The following is a 22096-nucleotide window of genomic DNA, read 5'->3' on the forward strand; positions in this document are numbered from 1 at the left end:
TTCTTGTTGAACATAGCATTACATAATTAAATGGAACGGGTGACGAGGGTGTGTGTGTGTGTGTGTGGGGGGGGGGTGAGTAAGAAAAGCCCCAGGGAAAATCATTCCTGCTTCATTTGTCATCTAAAAAAGTTTTGACGTTTTTTGGCAGAACAAAGCAATTTTATACAACGTAAACAACCTGAAAACAAAAAACATTTCTTTTTCCCTCTCGGAGCTGACGGGGGCTACTTTTATGAAGCCACGCACGCTTGTTCAACAAGGACTGTTCATCCATTAATCCCTATACATCATGGAATCATTTATTATTACAAGGGAGCCCGAGTGTGTACTCTGTGTGTGTGTGTGTGTGTGTGGCCTGATCACCAGCTTTTGGCTCAGGTTCGATAAACAAAAGTCTCCGAGAGGAATTACTGTCCACCTGTTTGCCATTCGTTGTGAGCGGTCGATAGAGCGAGGCAAGGGGAAGGAAAAACATAAAAACACAACAACGATTTGGCCTCGTTTTCTAAGTACAGGAAAGTGGTGTGTTCTTGCGGGTGGTCCGATGTCAATTTCGGGTGTGGAAGGAGGTGGAGAAGGCGGGTGGTCGTTCCTTTTCTGTTCTTCTTTTTTTTTACTCATTTCATCATTTTCTGTTTCCTCTTGATTTCACCTGGCCTCCCCCCCCCCCCCCCCCCCCCTCTACCATCACTTCTCTCTCTCTCCCCTTTCTCTCCATCTGTCTTTCTCCATATATCCCTCTTTCACTGAGTGGCACTGAGCCTTTCAAGCCCTGGGATAAACACCTAACAAAACCCTCCACTATAAAAAATAAAATAAAAAACACAAGGGGAAATGTCTGGGAGCCCTGGCCTGTCAACCGCAACATTAGGAGGAGATGTTGGTCCGTGGCATTGAGCAGAGCCCCTCTGGAGGTGTGTGTGTGTGTGTGTGTGTCTGTTAATGTGTGTGTGTGTGTGTGTGTGTGTGTGTGTGTGTGCGCACATGCACGTGTAGCTAAGGGGTGGGGAGCTCTGACAGGACTGTGAGAGATGTAAGGTCATTTACCCACTGAGGAGGCCTGGCAGGAGTTGATGCTGATTGATTAGGTGGAGAGAAAAGATGGAAGAGTCAAGCCAGTCGAGTGAGGAGGAGGAGGAGGAGGAGGAGGGGGGAGGAAGAGGAGGAGATGCGGGGTTGGAAGGGGAGATGGAAATGGAAGAGAACGCAACAAAAAAAATGGTTGAAATGTGTAAATGAATGTGCATAGTATGATTTCTCTACAGAGCCCCGCACAGAAATGAGATGACGAAAAGTAATTGAAAGGTGAGGGAGGAAGGTAGGACGAGAAAGTACCTCTGACATGTAGAGGAAAATTACTGAGTGCTGACCAATCACAGGCCTCATCTCAGGGCACTGGGAATGACTCATAATGCCACCACATGAATACATGCTGCTTCAAAATGTGTGCAAATGTGCCTAATCGCTCAGCACTGAGAGGTTGTACACACTGGATATGCTGCTCACACACACACACATATAAATGCTGCTGCCCACCTTGAGGGGTTTGTGACTGCGGGGGTCGGTCTCCTCCTTCCCCAGAGCGGTGGGCTGCTGGTTGGTTGCCGTCAGCTGGTGCCTCTGGAAAACCAACGCCTCCTTAAACTCCTCCTGCGTCTTGGTCTCCAGCAGCTTCTGCCTGAAGGAGATGTCAGAGAAGAGGGTGGCGAACGTCCTGCCCAGCTCCATCGCTGTCTTGGTGCTTTTCTGTGGAAGAAGCATTACAATAATGAAAGAAAGCTGCATTAAACCAGTGGTGAACTGGTTAGTAAACAGTGTGTTTGTGTCCAGCTGTGTCAGCTCAGTTTTTGGTCTCCACCATCTCCCGAGGGAAACATCTGGCTGTTTAGCTGCTAAATGTCCCACTTTCTTCACTTTCTTCACCGGCAAACCGCTAACTCTCTAAAACACTGTGTGCCACTTTCCCGGCACCAAACACAGACAGAGCTTCTTCAGAAATGACAGAAAACAGCTGCGGGGTCAGAAAACCAAAACAATAAGCTGAAAGATGCAAAGCTCTGTAGAGCTGGGGGGGGGGGGGGGGGGGGGCTGCAGAGCCAAGTGCCACTGCGATTGACTTCTTTCACATTACACAGTCATTTCATCCATTGTTAATGTAGACATGTTGAATTACTGCAGGTTCAACTTGGAAACTGACGTGTATAAATATTACAATTTCAAAATGTTTACACATATTTTCAGATTGATTTTGTTGAAGTAGAGTTGGGTGATATGTTGACACTGTAATGTATACCAAGAGGCAATAGAGATTTGTCTCCTGTCAAAATTAAATAAAATTAACTGATAAAATATGTCAGGTATTCAATTCAGTGGATTCTCATGTGGTCAGTTTATGTGAAGAAAACTGTATTATATCATGATATTGTGATATAAAAGCAGTCACGACCGAAATGTCTGTCTTTTTCAAAGTGCACTAAAAACCTCATGTTTTGCTGATAAAAATCTGATCTTGACATTAAGGGTCGGCACATTTAAACATTACTGCTCCAAAGTGTGGGTTAGGTAGGTGGCAGGTTTGGAACTCGGTGTTTTGCGGGGCTTTTGTCAATAATACCACATCTGTTACAAATAATGCTGTCACAAGTCACAGAGTGATGGTAATAATGTCCTGGCAGGCTCTGAGACAGCGTGGTGCCAGGGAAGCCTTGTTTGCCAGGTGGTGATGATACCAACATAGCCGGGCTCAGCGCGTACAGCAGCAGCTGCAGCAAACAGAATAACTAAAGCATTTAAGCTTTTCCACAGTGGTTACTGAATTTCAACCAGAGCTGAAAGAGCCGACAGAATGGATCTTGATTAATCTGCGTGAAGGCACAGGATACCCCACCTTCAGTCACACCGCAGGCTTCAGCCTTATAGGAAGAAGCCATCAAACATCTGACTCATCAGCATCAAACACTCGACCTCTCGTGTGCAGCTACAGTCAGCTGGGATTTGGACCCAGAGTCGCACTAAAAAAAACAAGACTCGTTAGACTCTGTGAGACTGTGCGCTTCGAGGTAAATGCTAACTCGCTGATGTGGACAAATTAAAATGTTGACCTGATGATGTCGCTAGATGAAAAGTCATCAATGTGACTACAATTAAAAAATGTTGATGTCATGGTGGCACAAAGGCCCTGGGTCTCCTTTGGAATCAATTATAACTCTGTGGAGTTAACTAAAGCTGCCATCCTCCATACAGCAGGAAGCTACGCACATTTCACAGCCACTTTTCAGTAGTATTTCAAAAGACAGATTTTCATTGTGGGATTCATTTAAGGTCATTAGTTTGACGAAGCAGGCCGACGGATGAAAACGCGGCTGTAGAAAAGTGAGTGATAATGTGCCATCGACATCAAAGACTGAGGGCAGCTCGTCTAAGAGCTGGAGGAGGTTCTGTGAGGTTCAACGGGACGTGAATGTGCTGATAGGCGCTTTCAGGTATGTGTTTAACTGAGAGATTTTTGAAGAAAGGTCAGGTCTGTTGGGCACATTCATGCTGGGTAAAGAAAAGGAGGAGGGAGGGGGGGGAAGCCACAAACGCTGTAAAGCCCTCTATATGGTGGGTGATGGAAATGGTCCACCCTTACACGTGCTAGATTACATACATTTGCCAACCAAAGGAATTTCTATTATCATTATCATCATACCCCTTCAAAGATCTTTTTCTCGCACAAGCAGCCACCATCAAGGATAATTGAGACACAACAGTGCTTTATGTTTATTTGGGGCTTAGATTAATGTCTCTGAGCATGCCATTAGTGGTTGTGATTGCTGCCTAGAAGACTGGCAAAGAGGGCGCTGGAAGCATCGAGGAGAGGCACGAACACAAAGGGAGGGATCACGAGAAAAAGAGAGGCAGAAACCAAACAAACAAACAAACAGAAAACATGATGCAGTCAGCTGAGGCATCGCTGATTGCCAGGGTCACTCCAACCCCCCCGGTGGTTCCACAGTTTGATGGTGGGTTGGTGAACACGGTGCGCTTGGGGGGGGGGGGAGGGATGCCACGCTAAAAGTAGTAAGTAGCAGAAAGGGGGATGAGGATTGGAGTGGGTTTCCATCGGGAGTCAGGCAACAATCAGAGTGATATGTGTCCGTGCATGTATGTGTGTGTATCCAGGTGTGCGTTGAAAGCTCAGGACGAGGCAGTGGAGGACAGGAGGGTTGAGTGGTTTGACGGGAAGTACAAAGAGTTCATGTTTTGATGGGAGGGAAGGGTATTATAGGATATGTGGCACTCTCCATCGGCTGCAGCGAGCTCTTCAGAGCCGAAGAAAACAGCAATCCTGCACACGGCAGCGACCCGAAAAGGTTCAGCCAACAGGACACTCGTGCCCACGCAAGATACTGAGAGGCCCTTGGAATGAATTCAGTTCAACAGACATTTGGCAGCATGGCAGCAATATTTAGTGAATTAAAATATAAAATGCAAGAAAAATTGGTAGTAAATGGCCTTAAAATGAAAATCAACCCTTAGAAATGTGTTACAGGACATTTCCCTTAAAGCCGGCCAACCTCTAAGTTAGAGGTGGAGATTCAAAAGAAATTAGAGAGGAAATCATATTTCCATATATATGATAATATTTTAATACTACCATTCGCAGCCCAAACGTCATGTGCTCTAACTGTTTATTCTTATTACTATAATCACCGTGGCACATAATCAGTAGCTCATTTGTGTTTTTTTTCATCCCATTTGTCTTTTTACTTGAAATTACAGAAAACATTTTCTTGTTGTTGTCATCGTCACAACGGGATCTTGTGATCGGAGTCGTGTTGCAGCTTAAACCAATCTGGACATTTTGGGGTAAAAATATGCCAAAGCAGAAAATGGTGATCCTCATTCCTTCTATGCTTTCACCCTGAACTGAGCTTGCTTTTAAAGAAACTCAAGCTTAATTGGACTCATGACAGAGAGAAGAGAAGTTAACTGTTGAACTGAATATACATTTCTTTTTAAACAGAGTAGCTGAAAGCAGATCTATTACTTGTGCTATAGCAGCGAGATTCTTACGTTGATCATATGGTGAGTTGGACTTTTAGTTTTAGGCATAGATGAGTGATAAAAAAAAAGCAAAATGGCTGACAGTGGAAATGAAAGAATCTCTTCCCAGCACATTATCAGGGAATAACTAAGAAATTAATAAATTAATGAGGAGGAATGTTTTTATATAAAGAATAGAAGAAAACATAAATGAATGAATGAAATATGAACAAATGTGACAAACAGGTGGGTCTACAAATCTCTCAGTGATCCACCAAAGTCAGGTAAATCCCACTCCCCCCTCCCCTCCCTCTGGGGGCGGCAGTTACCATTTTGAGAGGGGCCAGTATCAGGATGACATAGCGGACCTCGCAGCAGTTCTCCCCCCAGTTCTGCGGCCTCTCCAGGCGGGAGATGCACACGTGACGCCTCTGGAGATGCTTCACGTTGCAGCTGGAGCAGAGAGGGAGAAAGAGGAGGTTTCATAAATGTCAACGCCTCACCTCACCGGCAGCGCCCTTCATTTCCATAGATTAACCTCTCTCTCTCTGCAGCAACAGGTGGACACTATTCAAATGTGCTGAGCCGGCGTTCACTCGCACACAATCACACACACACACACACACACACACACACACACACATGTGAATGCATGAGGCAATGAGACACTCACACACAAATTGCTGTAGTTCTATCAGTTGGATTAAAGTGCATTTTATACAAGATTCAAATATTACATTTCGAAAAACACGACGTACCACGTTTGGTTTATTAGACCCGCAAATTAAAACCATGTATCTCCAAATTTGGTGATTTTGAATTTCTTATGTAAACTGAAGGATTAAGTGTCGCTTTATGGGTTGAGAAAATTCTTCTACTAAATCAACAAGTCCTCCAAATTAATCAGCAAAACAGGTGGAATGACAGGAAATATTTTCTGATCTGTCGTCAGCAGGAGGAAATCATCCGTCTGAGCCGTCCAAAGCTGTTTCCAAATCACTGTGGAGAATTAAATCTGTTTCATGATGTGACGACGCCACGGTTCAGCTTTGGTTCGGTGCAGGGAAACATCGAGGTTTGGGTTCAAATGAGAGCTCAATTAATTACAATAATAAATATGTGGTTATGGTTAAAAACTGGGGAACAAACGTCTTCCACATTGACCTCCTCCATCAACGACACCACCCGACCTGATGTGGTGATGCTCTCTCATGTTATGCATTTATGATTGTTGTTGTTATTTGCCTCGCCTTTATGTTAAGTGTGTTAATGCATTGATTGTTTACTGCATAAACTGTACAAACCCAAAAATATTCAATTTACAATGATATAAAAGAGTTATATCAAATTTAATTCTCACATTTGAGAAGCTACAAGGGTTTTTCTTCATTTTGCTCGATAAATAATAACAACAAATAATCAATTAACAAAATAGATTTTTTGTTGTTGTTGATGAACTCTAAACCTCTCTCTCTCACACACACACACACACACACACACACACACACACACATTGCGGCTTACAGGATGCAGAGCCAGGACTGCTGGTACTGGATCCCGGTGGCGGTGGCTGTCACCCCCTGGATGGTCTCTGACAGCAGGTGGACTGCGGGAGAGAGGTCAGAGGTCAAACACAAGTTAGCTGAGATCGACCTCAAGTCCAGTTCAATCTTCACATGGTTTTATTTTCTGCTACGCAGTGTTGGACTCTTCTTCTTCTCCGTGTGGGGCTTAATAACACCAGCAATGCATCCACTGCAGCTGACTGGAACTAAAATGTACGTTACGTGTTCATTACCACGTTTATAAGCGTCTCTAATGTTTAAATCTAAAATATTTATGTATCTAAAAATAAAACCTGGCTCTGACTTCGTTATCTGGCCTAATGGTGTCAGCCAACTGCCTAAAATGTTCAATAGAAATCTAGAGCCTTATCTGCTGTGCCAAGCCTCTCAATATGATGTCTACATCAGAAGTGTCTAACAAGCTCGCCTTCTGCTTTAGACCGATGATGCCGGTCTGCAATGTGTGCAAACAACCCCGCCACGACAGGCTAATGACGATGTCCGTCCAACCCCAGAAAACACCAACGCTCGTGTTTGCAGATTATAAAAAAAACCCAAAACACATTTCATTATGCTGCCATGTTTGCACAGTACAGTGCAAATCATTAAACATGGGGCACAACTAGGGGCACAGCTGAAAGTGTCTCGTTGCTTCTTAATAAGAGGAATCTCCCTTCCGACTTCTCACGCTGAGAGTGATGAATAATAGTGTTGTGGGGGATATTCTCCAGCAGCCCCGACTATCCCCAAACCCCTAAAGAAGATCCTGCGTGCTTTGGCTTGTAACGTCCTCTTCGACTCATCTGCACTGAGCAAATTGCAGGGTGGAAATATTATGTATCGTAAGCAGCAGGGACGATCATTTCCATATCATTCTGATTTTCCCTGCCAGCGGTTTCTCCCTGTTCTTTCTGTCTGTCTTTGTCTTTCTCTCCATCACTCTCCCTTTCTCTCTCTCTCTGCCATGCCGTCTCATCAATAAAGTATCCTCCATTCATGCCAGAAAATGATGGGCGTCACCATGACAACAGTATCACAGTGCTCAAGGAGTGAGAGAGCCAGGAAGGGAGAATGAGTGTGTGTGTGTGTGGGGGGGGGGGCAGACAAGAGAAACAGAAAAATAAGAGAGAGAGAGAGAGAGAGAGAGCATGTAGATAAAGAGTAAGAGGGGAAGAAAGGATGAAAAGAAGCCTGCAGAGAAAGAGACTGACAAGGAGGGAAAAAAAGCCGGCACGTGGGGTGGAAGAGAGTGAAGGAGGCGGGAGGAAAAAGAGAAACAAGGGAGACACGGAGGGAGAAAAATAAAATACGAGAGAGAGACAGACAGGAAGAGAGAGCTGGAAGGAGGAGACATGCAGAGAGAGAGAGGATGAAACTGAGAGGAAGGAAAAAATGAAGCAAGAGAAACAGGGGCAAAGAAGGACCAAGGGAATGAAAAAAACAACAACACAAAGAACGTGACAAACAAGAAGGAAAATGAGAGTGAGACAAGATGAAAATAAGAGCGAGAGGGAATGAAGGGACAGGGACGTGAAGGAGATGGACTGGGATTCAATTCAATTAATAGCAGTAAGCCTGACAGCCATGTAATAATCAAAAAACATCCAATTTCTCATTGACGTCAGGGAGGAGAAGAGGGGAGAGACGGAAGGAGAGAGAGAGAGAGAGAGATGCAAACAGAACAAAAGAAAGATTAAAAGATAAAGGGGAGGAAGAGACAGATGTTACAGGAGAGCAAAACGAAGAGAGAAAGAGAGGTAGGCGGTGTGTGTGTGTGTGTGTGTGTGTGTGTGTGTGTGTGTGTCGCAGGGTATCTGCAGACTAGGGGGCCAATGTCAGACCACCTGAGAGAAGGCAACGTTCAGTTCACGATAGCAACACTTCCTGATTTGTGTTTACTTGTCATGCATGGCTGTGTAGGATTTTCTTCTCTATATATTTTCTCAATCTATAATTCATAATCTCAGAGTGACCTGATCACGTCCGTGACGTCCGAGACATGTCATCTCGTCCCTCTCACGTGCATCCGGTGGAACAGACCTGCTCCAGGTGTTTACACAGTCTCCTGGCAATTACATTTATTAGGGCTCCGCAATAATAATAACTATTATCGTTTATTGACTTTTTAATTGGAATTCTGTTGTATAAATGTAGACAAAACTAATTCAAACCTACAAAAAAATAATTGTTAAAATTAAAAAGTTTTAATTTTACATGTGTGAAGAGTTTTATCTGATCTGACACGTAACAGAGGACGAATATCAATATCGTTATTTTACATGGTTTTGCATCTACTTGCCGTAATGAAGGAAAGTAGGATTGTAAACATAAACTACGTGAGCGAACGCAGCTAGTGAGCTAACAACACCAGCCCACAAAGCTGTAAATGATACAGATTTACTGCCATAAATCTCTGTTACCGTCCTTCACTGTAGCCAAGCAGCATCCCTTCTTCTCGGCTGCTTATATTATTTTGCCGAGCATTTATCTGAAAATCCCCTCCAGACCAGTTTTAAGACATAAAAATTCTCTGCTTGGAATAATAATTTGTGTCTGCTGTTTTCTCCACAAACTTACCAAATTACCTTGTTAAAAAGTTTAAAATGACTTCTGCTCCTTCTCCCTCATTGAAAAATACAGCATCTAGTAATGTGCAAATATTGTTCATGTAAGTTTAACTGCTGAGCACAAGACGTCTGCGCACTGGAGGTTTCAAGCATCCACGTCGCGCTTGTGTAAGTTGCATACTGGACCACGATTGACTTCCCAAATTGTTATGATGTCACAAAATCCTGGTTGTAAACTGATGGAAGGTGAGCAGAGAGCAAGCGACTGTGGAAACATCCCTCTGCACTGTGAAGCTCAAACATCCACATTTTTGGAAACGTATTCACACAGAAGTTAACGGAGAGCTCAATCTGATGCGACTGCGTCTTTACTTTTGCTGATATCCTCAACCAAACATCGCCCCAGCCTCCTTTGTAAATGGTCACTGGAATACACTGTATCTCACATCAAACCTGACTTGGACATCAGAGGACGGGAAGTGTGTGAGTCAGGTCACCGATGTGATCAAGTGGGAGACTAATTAAGACGCGCACATTCGATACTTGTCAGTTATGTTAAGATTTCTGCACGGTTTCGTCAGCTTTTGGGATGCAAACACCGCTGTTTCCACACACAGAGAGGAGAAGAAAAAACCCCACAGATGCTCACACGCAGCATATCAAATGTGACAAACTTCAATGGAAAGTGATGAAAAAATATGAGGAAGGCAAGACTGGATGGCTGGATTGCCCCCTTTGATCTTCTGGGATTCTTGGTGAGTTCTTGAACTGCATTATCCACATGGTTTGGTTGGAGGGGGGGGGGGGGGGGGGCAGATTGCAATTTCTGTAAATCGCACGTGGATAATGCAGTCTTTCACAAATAAGGGAGAGACGAATCAATAAATATGCTAAACCAGTCACAAAAACAGTGATGTTAATATTTCTTCTGGCTGACGTGTCAGTCTCACATCAGCGGCAGAAAATCTACAGAAAAAAACCACAGAGAGATTCATGGTTTCTCTGGAAGTGTGTGAAAAGGCCACGAGTCCTTTTGGCAAGGAGACTCCTTAGATTATGCTCAGAGGTGACCTCAATAAAACCTCCCGATCTTATGCTGCCTTACAGATTAACTGTGGTCGCAAACCATCGGTAGACCTGCCAGCAAACACACACACACAGTCATAAACACACACACACACACACACACACACACACACACACAAAAGGAAATGATTGGTTTCCTTCAAAGCGTGGGTTGCGGAGGGCACTTTGAAGGAGGTGATTAAAACAGGAGGGCTCCATACAGCAGTGTCAGATGAAACACTTACTGTATATTAGGTATTTATCATAGCCAATCAGCATGCAGGACACAGATGCTGTGATGTCACATGGCGGTGAGAGGGCCACTAGGACTGGGTCAGTGGTGAAACCTTGTTATCTAGAGAGGTTGTCAGTGCTGATCTTCAGCTCGCTCGCATAAAAACAAATTACATTAATGGTAAATAGACCAAAGCCCTACATGGATATATTATCAAAGTCAAGCACATATATGACAAGCTAGGTTTCAATTACATAACCAGCTTGAAAAGCAAATTACCTGAATATAAAATCAATTCTTTTCTGCCGAGGACAAAACTCTAACGCCAAAAACGCTGATTTGAATTTCATCCCCTCAATCTCAATCAAATGGATTTATTAATTTTGTCACTTTGAACTCAAAGAACCAGCATGTTTTGTTTTTTTCTTCCTTTTCACAGGGCTTTACAAAAAAAGAGCTGATAACATTATTGGACAACGAGTCCACGAAGAGGCCGTTGATTTGAGGGGCAGCTGAAGAGTCATCGATATCTGTGACACGGGAGGGATTGCTGGTGTCTGTAATCATTTGATGACTCAATGGATCGACCCAGTCCCGAGCGTGGAGAAGAGGAACACAAACGGCATACTGATGGTGATTGGTACAGAAGCAAACCACTGATTGCAGCCTCATGGCGGCCGATGCTGACATTTTCATCCAATTAGCACAGCTTACCGTCGTCAAAGAAAACGAAACTTTGAGACTTGTCTGCATGGAGAGAAGGAGGGAGAAAAACCAGGAGGAGAAACCAGAGAGTCAGTTCAGTCACCTTTTCTGATCAACAGGCCAACAGTTGTTAGATTTTACACAAGCACACGCAAAGAAAATACACACCCTGCAGCTACACACACACATAGACAGACTCTCTGCTTAACAGGCACACACATAAATATCTCTGCCGAACAGAAGCTTCATTTCCTGCCCTCCTTTACCTCATGCATATTAAATATCATTTTCCAGAGAAAATCCCTCAATGTCTGGTCTTTGTTGGGCGCAGAGAGATCTTATCTTGATTACCGTCTACAGGCTATTACCAAAAGTTGGATTTTATCACTGATAGCAGTTGTGTGTTCAGCAAGTGCAAAGAAACCCAAAGACGTCAATGATGAGATCAAGATGAGAGAAATGACACACGTGGCCGCCATTTTTCACGTGGTAAAGAGCTCGAATTAATGGTTTCAATTTAGTATTCTGATCATTCCCGCAGAATGTTACAGAGAGATTCTCACAGTGAAAAGTCACGCCGGCGCCCTGGAAGAGATATGTTATTATAAGGGAGAGGCATAGTGGGTTGATTCAAAAATACACAGCACCTTTCCAGTTCATTATATCCAGAATATTTACAGTGCCTGCTGTCAGAAAATAAACATGTATCTGCAAAAATATGTTGTTTGGAAATACAGAAATACAGATAAGTAATAATCCTCCTGCTTTAACAGATGCTCGTGTGTTTTTTTTAATTCATTAACAGGTTGTATGTGATTTAAAGCGCCTGAGGGTCACGAAGCTCACAGACCTGAGATCTGAGATTATGTGTTTCCTTAAGACAGTTTTGAACACATGAGCACGTTTGTTTTAAGACGCAAGTCCCATCCTCACCTTTGCGTCTTTAAAACTACGAATATGTGACTGTTAAAATCAATTCAGTCTGATTTGAGCTGGAGGATTATGCAAATCGAGGCAAAGCGGAGAGCCGGCGAGATCGATCAAAGGTGACAGCAATTTAGGGAGAAATTATGGTACAGTCATCACAAATAGGGCACACAATCAGCCGCGCACAGAGCACCGAGCGCTGTGGCTGCAAACAGCATCACGGAGGAAAAGAGGAAAATGCAATTATACAATATATCATTACTCAAACTATTGACAATTAGTCATTCTGTGGCAGGCGCTCATCACTACTGTGAGCACCGTCATGATCTTCAAGCTTCCTCTAATCATTTATCGGTTCAAATACTCGCCGCGTCTTAAAGGATGAAGCGTTAATTTTCACCAACAGAGGCAGGTTTAGTGTTTACGGTATTATTATCAATGCATTGCATCATCAGCAATGCTGTTCGTTACTCCTCGGCACAGTGTGTGTACTGTGCTCCAAATCCCACGACAAAAGTGAACCAAAAAGAAAGAAAAAAAAAAACCCCCAGCACAAGTTGGCCTCTAAAAACCGACTCCTCGGCACAAGTTGGAGCAGGACTAATTATCTCTGTGGGCTTTCATCTTTTTCATTTCTGTAATTCTCTGTTCTCTCTGTGCCTGTTATAATCTCGCCCTGTTCTCTTTATCTCACAGCTGTACAGTATTACACTCCAAATGAGCTGGTCCGCTCGCCATCCGTATCACCCCGCTGTGGCAGAGTGAACGTAGATATGGCAGAAATTAATACCTGAAGAGATGTGTCCCGTTGATAACATACTTACGTGCAATATGAATGTATTCAACCAGGAAGAGCCTTTGTTCCTCCCCCGGAGATATTTTTTTCTTTCCCCTCCCATGTGTGAATGTTCATGATTTTAATTTAGGGATCCTACATGCGACGTGGGGATTCTTACTGTGAGTGAAGGGAATTCATTGCAAAACAAGATACTGAAGAGAAGGAGTTCAAAATGAGAAATCCACCTTTTGAAGGGGTGCATATGTAAATGCGTATTTAAATGTCTAAACCAATTAATTAATATCCATTAGTATCTTTTCTGCTCCGTCTGTAAATATGTCTGTATGTTACATCCATCTGCGGATATAATTTAATGGCTACAGTGCAGTACTGCTGCTCATTAGCATGTTTAAAACCGCAAATCTTTGTTATCTTTATTTGTTGCATAATTGTGGAATTGTTACATCACCCTCTGCACAATTAATTATCACCCAGTTCTCATCTACTACTATCCCATTCCTTCTGCTGCAGCTAATGCATTTCCCCAGAGTGATAACTCAAGTTTCAACTGGTTTAAGACAGTATAAAAACAAATCAAGACTATATATTAGTCTTTAGTTAGTTAATAACTTTGATAGGATGCACACTTGACTACTGACTGCTTTTATATCAGCAGGGTATATGCTAATATTTTTAAATATTTTGTAAAATTATAAATAAATAATCAAATCAACACAGTATTTTGTTGTGCTGGTAATCCTTTTAAAGTGCTTTACTTTGATGATATGTGCAGAATCATTCTTTTTTTTTTATAATGAAGTATCACTGATATAAAAATATTTGTTCAGTGAAACCCCTGAATGCTCAAATTGATTTTCAAAACATTTCCAGACAACCCAGAACTGCGCAGGAAGCCTTTTTGTTAAGATGGCAGCCACAAAGAAGAAGAAGAAGAAGAAGAAGAAGAAGAAGAAGAAGAAAAAAACAAAGTCTCTTTCTTTTTGCGCCTTCGTGGGGTATTCTGGGAGAGAAACAGTCAAGTAGCAGCAGCCACCACAGCTTGAGAGTCTCAGAGAGCCATTTGAAAAGCTAAGTGAGTGATCGATGACAGAAGTCAATTATCACCTCGCGGATCTGTCAGAGGCGGCTGTGCAGGGTGAGCGTCACGCACCACCCACCTCTGACTAACCATCAACAACTGCGGACACCAGCCCAACCACACAGGAAAACACTGGAGACGGAGTACATGACAGGCAGCCCTTATACTACCATTACCTCCACATGCTCCTATAGTGGTAAGAAAACCCCCTCTCGTGCTTTCCTGCATCTGCGCAGCATCTTTAAACCTTCAGCGAACATTTCACAGCCCTGCAAAAATTTATGTACTGAAAAGCGATAAAATATTTCTTCCATTCTTTGACAAAAAAAAAAAAAGAGAAAAAAAAAAAGGGAAGCAAATTTTGTGTTCAGTACAGCTTGCAGCTCAGAGCGAGGCTTCAACAATGGCTACATCCAGTTATGTAAGAGGGCGGATTTCTGCTGCTCTAATGGGCTGAGGAGATTCGCCTTAACCAAGAGGCTTTGCTACTCAGCCAAAAGGACCTGCGCTGAAGGGACTGAACTAATGTGACAGGGATCTGTAAGCCGACAAATGGGCACCAAACCTGGTACATTTCAGAAATGAATCTAAGCATTAGGAGAGAGTAAGGTGTGCACAGAACTTTAAGCATATCTTACACACTTTAAGGTACAATAAATCGAAGCATCTCAGGTTCAAATGGGAAAATGAATGCGTGCTGCATGCATTCTGAAATTAAACCGTTTGAATTATTGCATCAAAATGTTCGACCTGCTTTAAAACGAACGAAAACATCTCAAAAATATTTTCAATTATCTGAAAAACACTGAACTATTACTTGGCCGTGAGGGGAAGCACACAGGATTTTGTTGTGTTGTCGTTGGTGGCTGTGGTCAATAAAACTGTACCTTATGCTTGTGCATTAATGTGTAGGATGTTTTCCTGGGAAACGGCTGATGTCTGCACATGTAAATGGTTGCCAACGCGATTCAGTACGTTGAGCTCTGTTTGTGTCCACTTAAAAAAGCCACGGGCCTCGATTCAAACATCACAAACCTTCCTTTGGGTCTTGAAGGCTTCTTGAACCATTCTCAACTCTGTCTGACAACTCTGCTCCTGAGCCTGCGGTGAAGCTATTTTTCAGGTAGGTGTTGACATGTGCCGACGTCAGATGTTTTTAGGTCAGGTGTCACACGTTACGGGGTCTCGGTCTGATTGTGGGCAGGCATGGATGGTACGAGCTCTCTGTCTTATTTTCCCTACATTTTCCCACATGCTGGTTTACACATGCATGTCGACAGGTTCTCTGCTTACCGTTGACCTCCTGAGCTCCTGCATCTGTGAAAAGCATGCTCATCACCTCCTCGAAGTTGCAGCTGGGCTCGGATGCGTTGCTGTCCTGGCTCACGTGGTGCAGCATTCTCTTCAGAACATCATCCAGGGAGGCAGCCGTCTCGTCCAGCAGGATACTGGCCCGTGCCAGAAAGCCATCCAAGTCGCGGTGTGCCCGAATTTCTTCCTCAAAGTTCATCAGCTTCACATACTGCGGAAAGGATTGAATTCTTTCAAAGTCAAGTTGAATATGTGGTTTATCGAGACAATTGGCGTCTCAGATGTGTTTCTAAGCTAAACAAAATCCACAATCCCCAACAGGCTGAGGTATTTACATGGCTGTGGTGTCTGAATGCATGGTTCTTGCATATGTTCGCCGTCAAAATAGCTACTGCTAATAATATGTGTGAATCTAAAACACTCACATTACCGAATGCTACACTTGTGGGTAGGCTATGTGTAGTTTTAAAAAGGTAGTTACGCTAACGGTGGCTTGCGTTAGCTCCTGAAGTTTTACGGCAGGATTAGTTACTCTCTGTAGATAATTTATTTATTAAAGTTTGGTAAAGAGTTAAGCACGGGCATAGGTCTCCATTTGTCCTAAGATGTTGACTATAGACGCTCAGGTTGGTTATTTGCCATCCAAAAGAAAACGAAATAAAGATTTAAAGCATTTCTATCGTTTGGTGCAGCCGAAAATGTGTACTGAAATAAGCTGTTTTCTTTTCACACTTCGACATGCAAAGACTTTGCTGGTAGTTTGATATAATATTATTTGATGTGAAGTTTATGCACTTTGACCGTAACATGTGCAACAGCTTTTCTGTCTTTTGTAGCGGGTTAGGGTTAGCATGCACACCTGACTGTGAATACAAGTAGTCGCTGACTACTGTTTTTGTGTTTACTGAATAAAGGGCAACACAACGTTTGAGCATTGTATCAGTTTGTGTGTTTTTTGCTTTGTTTTATTTTTTAACGAAGCAATTAATAATTAACTTTGATCACACCATGAAGAACAGAGCTAAGTTAGCGTATTTTAGGATAAGCCTTTTGTAGCACAGACAGTTGGAAAATATTAATACACAGGTGAAGCTAAAGTGGAAAAAGAATTCAAGAGTTAAGCAATATACACAAACTTAAGTACAGTCTTAAAGTTAAGTCGCAGCAGTTTCAGTTTGCAGATCTGATAGAAAGTGTAAGGAGCTTGTTAATATTACTGGAGTACTATTTTACATGTTGTGTCTAATTAAAGTTAACACAACGTCCGATTATAATAAAAAAACGTAGTGTCTGCCAACACGCAGCTGAGCCCTTTGTCATCGTTGTCGCGGCTAAATTTGTGTTCGTCAAATAGCCGAACACAGTGCAGAGACTTCACGCCTCAAAAGTTCGTCATCTTTGGACGAGTGGTGTCTGAGAATCACCTGAGAGACAGAAGAATGACAGAGAGATGAACACAGCTCGATTAAGAGCCCAGACACCCGCTAATCCTCCGATTTCGTCGATCGTGTGATTGAAAGAAATTCTGAAGATGAGAGGATTCCCTGCTGTTCTTTTTAAAATAAAACAAGCACCGAGCAGGACGTCCATGTCTACAGTCTTCGGACTCATTTGTGTGCGGAGCTCTACAAGTAAATGTGAGTTTGTTTGCACGAATCTTTCCGTTCTTGGCTCTGGGTGTCTCTCTCACCTCGGGTCGAGTGATTAACGGGTTAAGAACGAATTGAACTCATTTGGTATGTTTTTATTTATTTATTTCTTTCTCGTCGTAAGAACTGTGCAGAATGTGTTCTAAGACTTCTACTTTGAAATCTCCCTCCAATGTTTAATTCTAAGGAGATTTCATGAATTGTTCATAAAGAAAGCGAGAACATCTGCGGCAGAAACATAACCATATCAAAATTAATTCTATTTATAGACCACTGCAAATAAACACATCCACATAAAAGTGCTTGGCGGGGAAATGAGGATGGGACCATGTGATATGGATAAAGAAAACAACAAAAAGAGAGAGAGCAAACAAACAGAACTGTAATACAGAATGGGAAGATTAGTGAAAAGAACCAGGCAAGCTGTTGGCAGGAACAAGGCACAACAAACTGAAGTCTCCGACAGGCGTGTGCTGAGGAAGTCTAACTCCTGACAGCATCGGTCACCAGTTTAAACTAATGCCCTCTGGCTGCTGCTTTACTCCTTGAACTGTGGAGGCAGAGAAACATCCATTTATCTCCAGCGCAGCGAGAGATGCACGCAGTAGTCTGTTAATATCACTGCTACCTTTAAAGAAGTTTTTGTTTAACATCTCTGGACATTTTTTAGCTTTGGCGGTCATTTTCTTATGTTTTATTAAATTTGAATAATTTTAATTGATTATACCAACACGTTAGAGATGATTTATATTCTAACTGTACACGATAACATCCGAGTTCGAGTCTGGCTTTCATGCTCGCTTGTGTTGTTCAGCCTTTACGTGCTCCCGCTGGGAAACACACACACAGGGACCTTGGGACTGATTAACGAGGCTATGCAGATGATATGCAGCTGCAGCTCCATATGACGCATTAGTATTAGTCCTATTGATGAATTGGTTCACTGTATGGATCGCAGAATGTGCTGCAGCTGAACAGAGACATAAGATAGAGGTTGAAATTATTGAAAATTGCAAGTGTTTTTTTTTTTTTATTCTGATTAGATTTTCGTAGTATCGTCCTTTCTCTGTCAGGCAGACTCAAGCCTTCATCACCAGCAGGCTTGATTACTGTAATTCTCTCTTGTCTGGTCTACCCTGGAAAGCCTTGAAATGCAGATGATCTAAAATGCAGCAGCAGGTGTCTGAGTCTGAGTCCAGAGGCTTGAGGACACGTTACACCTGTTTTAAAGTCCCGTCACTGAGAGCAGGACTTTAAAATACTGCTATCGGCTTTTGAATCACTCAACTTGCTGATTTAAAGTACGGCTCACGGAGGAGGCTGGTCCGTAGAGGCGGAGGTGGGTGTTCCAAAACAGTAAAGAGTAAGACGGTAAGAAAGTAAGGGGGGGGCAGAGGAGGACTCCTGCTGTCCTCCTCAGGCCGGGATCTCTTAGATCAATTTAATGTGCTCTCACTTTCATGCTAATCTGTTATTGGCCAAAACATGTGAAATGTTGCTCCAATGGAGGACGTCCTCGCTAACCAATCAACAACCAGGATGCAATGTTTTAATAAATATTAAAACAATTTAATTTAATATTTTAATATCTTTTATATCTGTATTTATTATTTGTATATTGTTTTTCTTTAAAAAAAACAACAACTTCTAATTCTTATCGACACAGTGTTGTCTGACTTGTAAATTTCCCCACTGTTGGATTAATAAAGTCTAAGTCTAAGTCTAATATTGACATTGCGTTGGTCTAATGATAATCTTCACCACTGTGTTGGACACGAGTGTGACGAACTGGCGGAAAAGTGAATTGCAAACTGCTTTTAAACGCTAAAAATATCCACTTTTCAGATTTACGTTTCCCTTTTTTTCTTTTTCTTAATCAAGCAGCAGCCAGCTACGTGCATTAGCCAACGCAACAGTTAGCTTGTTGTAGTAGCCCTGACGGACTGTTAAGCTAACAGCGAGAATGGATTTGAACTTGGGGGGGCCCGGCAGGACGTCGGCGGGGGGCGGACGCAGAGCCACGGGCCTCGCTGCCTCGGCTGTGCGGTTGGATCACTTTTCTGGATGAAGGTAAAACTGCTTCTCAAGTCAAGTGTTCTCAAAATGTAATTTTTTTAGTGATGTGTTTAAAAGTAGTTTGCAATTTGCACGTTATATTTTCTTTTCTAATATGCTACTGTATGAAATCATGCATCTGTCCTTCTGCTTTGTGTTGGTTTTCCTCTGAGTCACCAGCTGCCACTGATGGCTTTGAGTGTCTAATATGTTAATGTGGTCTGTTCCTCTGTTCCTCTGACACTGTTCGGTTTCTGTGCCAGGACTCTTCCTGGGGCGGTCAGTACGAGGAACTGAGTGACTGAGACTGAGTCACACCTTTTGAGTCAGAATTCACATAGTAAGTTAATTTAGATTGACTTTAAATGACTTTTAATTGTCCTTCTTGTAGCTTTGTTTGGGATTAATTTGACCTTTATTTTATTCTGTTTAATTTTATTGTTCTTTACAGGTCTGTAATTTCTTAGTAGTTCCTCTGAGACCTGAATGAAGACCTGCATACAGCACACAGGTCTGTCTATGACTGAAGGCTTCTGCCCGTAAGTGTTCGTTCACACAGAAAGCCAATTAAGATAAGAAACACATAGGACCTCCGGCCAGCCGTCAGATCTACAGGAGCATAAAACAGGCAATACCATCCAGATGTTTTGTTGAGACCCACAAACTCTGCAGCCGGAGAGCCGCTCCTGACATCTTTAAACGCCCCGTATCAGCAAACGATAGTGACATCATTGGGATTTCCTGAGCCTTTCTGTAAGATATATCCATCTCAGCCTGAGCCAGGTAGATTTTAATTGATCAGATTCATCAAATCACGAGTCACTGCCTTTGCTAAAACACCAGAAACGACTCCTAACATGGAAAAAGACAAACAAGTGAGCCAAGTGGCATGAAAAGACAAACAGCAGCAGACAGCAGTTTCACAGAAGACATTCACACTGACAGCAGAGCGATTCAGTTGTCAAGCATATCTTACATAAATTGGATTGGTTTTTACAAACCTCAGTGTACGTCAGCTGTGGGCTGTTACAGTATGTAGTAAATAGAAGTAGTAGACTCGGACTTGCTATCAGATATCTTGATTAGGACATCCCTAGATGTAATGAAGCTTAGCATAAGTTACTGACAGCGACGAAAGACTAAGGAAGACTACGTCATTTACGAAAATATTCTTTCTAGTCTCTCATTCACTGCTCCTACTTAATCGCTTCTACTTCCATCAAAAATAATGTCTCTACGTTCTACGTCGTCGTCATCATCCCCTCAACCTGATGCTGATCCTTTTTCGAGACTCCATTAGGATACCAAAGCTTTATGGTGTTTTCCCCCTCATAGGTAAGACGTAAAAGTTATAGCAGATTCTTATCTGATTATCTATCATAACATTTCAGATGTTTAAATCTTGTATCTGAGGTCAAAGTTCCTCCGCAGAGGAGTTCAGATCTGACTCGAGCTGAACTGCACTCGTTACCAGCGACGTCGAGTTCCTTGACTGACAGAAATACAATTGGCATCCCATTAAATTCAATGAGAATTCATGCTCACCCTTCTTGATGTGTTCAGTAACACACAACCAGAGTCGTCAGCATCTGAGGGGGGGGAAAAAAAACGAAACAAGAGATGCAATTAGAAAATCAATGAGACATTAGAATGTGTTCCCCATACATGAAAACCTAATGATCAAGTTAGACTGATTGAAGGACCATCCAGCCAATCACAGCCATTTGACCAACCCACCAGGAATAGGAACAAATCAGACGTATGAAACGGCTGTTTAGCTAGTTCGTAATGTCGAATTTTCTTTTCTGTGTCTTGTTGTGTGATGTGTCAGCTAACATTAGTCACTGGACGTAAAATGAAATCGGCTATCCTAGTTGGCTATCCAAAAGAATACCTGGTTGCCAGTGGTAACCATTTCTAAACATGACTGTCCTGCCCTGAACATCATTAATACGAAGACTAGAATTTTCTAGGCATTACTATGTATGCTTTTATCAGAGAGTCGACGGTAAAGAGACAAGAAACGAGAGGAGACATGACTTGAAAGCAGAATCGAACTGGGAATGTTGCCCTTGGTCGTCAGCACCTTGAACCTCTGGGCCACAGTCTGCGCCTTCGGTCTTTAAACCACACACAAGCATTTGATTTTGTTGAATCAGAATATTACAAGTTAAAATGCGTAACGTTTTAATGCAAATTCTGTAGTGACACGGTAATTATAATGTTCTGCATTTGCATCTAAAAGCAGAAGAGCATTACTGATGGTGCAAAGTCTGAAATAAAGATCACAAGTAACAACCACTCAGCCAGTAAAGAAAAGAAGCCTGACACCCTTTTTCTAATAGTGATGAAAATGTCAAGAGGCAAGTCTCTAAATGCTCTCATTGAACAGGGATTGGAAGTTCTCTGCTGATAAGGCTTTAATGCACACGTCTGTGGAGCTGAGGCGAGCGCTCAGATAAAGTACAAAGGTCTGGATTTTCCCAGAGTCGGGAAAGGAGGAAAAACCTTTTATGCTAGAAAACAATACTGGGACAAACCGAGGGAACGAGGTTTTCAACACACTTCAGTCCCTTAACAAGCAGACTGCCAGTACCCTGCTGACTCTTATAAAACAGACCGCCACTGCGTTACATAACGCAGTTATCGCCGTTTACTGTGGGGAGGACGTTATTAGGCTACCATGGGCTTTCCTCCTCTGCTCCGCGTGATGCACTATGTCGGCTCCGTCTGGAAATCAATCAGTGTGTAACTCCTCCCTCCAGCAAGGGAAAAGCAAGGATGCCCCCCCCTTAAACAAGCCAATAAGCCTTAGGAAAGCGCCAGGATATCGTAGTATCAATAAGCCACAGCCACAAGTGAACATGTTTGAGTGAGAGTCTGCAGGAAAGGAGGGGGGGGCTTTGATCGCCACACCAAACACCTTTCCATCATAAAACCCTGCAGGCTGCGGAGGAAGAAAGAGAGCTCCAGCCCCTACCTCTATGATGAGACTATGGCGGGGGGGGGGGCACGTGTCGTGTGCAGTGGATTTGGTTCATCAAAGCCTCACAATCAAAAAGCACACGTCTGGGCTTATCTGCTCCCGGAGGGGAGAGGGAGCCGCAGC

The 22096-nt window shown here is 42.8% G+C and overlaps 1 protein-coding gene across 1 annotated transcript in view; it reads right to left on the reverse strand.

Moving 5' to 3' along the window:
- The window catches only part of slc4a11 (solute carrier family 4 member 11), a 70300-nt gene that overhangs the window by 17549 nt on the left and 30655 nt on the right, over positions 1-22096 (reverse strand). The window contains exons 4-9 of the mRNA XM_070920026.1: positions 20533-20576; positions 15266-15494; positions 11178-11210; positions 6556-6637; positions 5361-5484; positions 1540-1749 (exon numbers count right to left, since the gene is read on the reverse strand). Coding sequence (XP_070776127.1) covers positions 1540-1749; positions 5361-5484; positions 6556-6637; positions 11178-11210; positions 15266-15494; positions 20533-20576 — 722 coding nt within the window. The remainder of the gene's footprint in view (positions 1-1539; positions 1750-5360; positions 5485-6555; positions 6638-11177; positions 11211-15265; positions 15495-20532; positions 20577-22096) is intronic.

Source organism: Enoplosus armatus, chromosome 15 (assembly GCF_043641665.1).
Source record: "Enoplosus armatus isolate fEnoArm2 chromosome 15, fEnoArm2.hap1, whole genome shotgun sequence".
Classification (NCBI taxonomy): Eukaryota; Metazoa; Chordata; class Actinopteri; order Centrarchiformes; family Enoplosidae; genus Enoplosus; species Enoplosus armatus.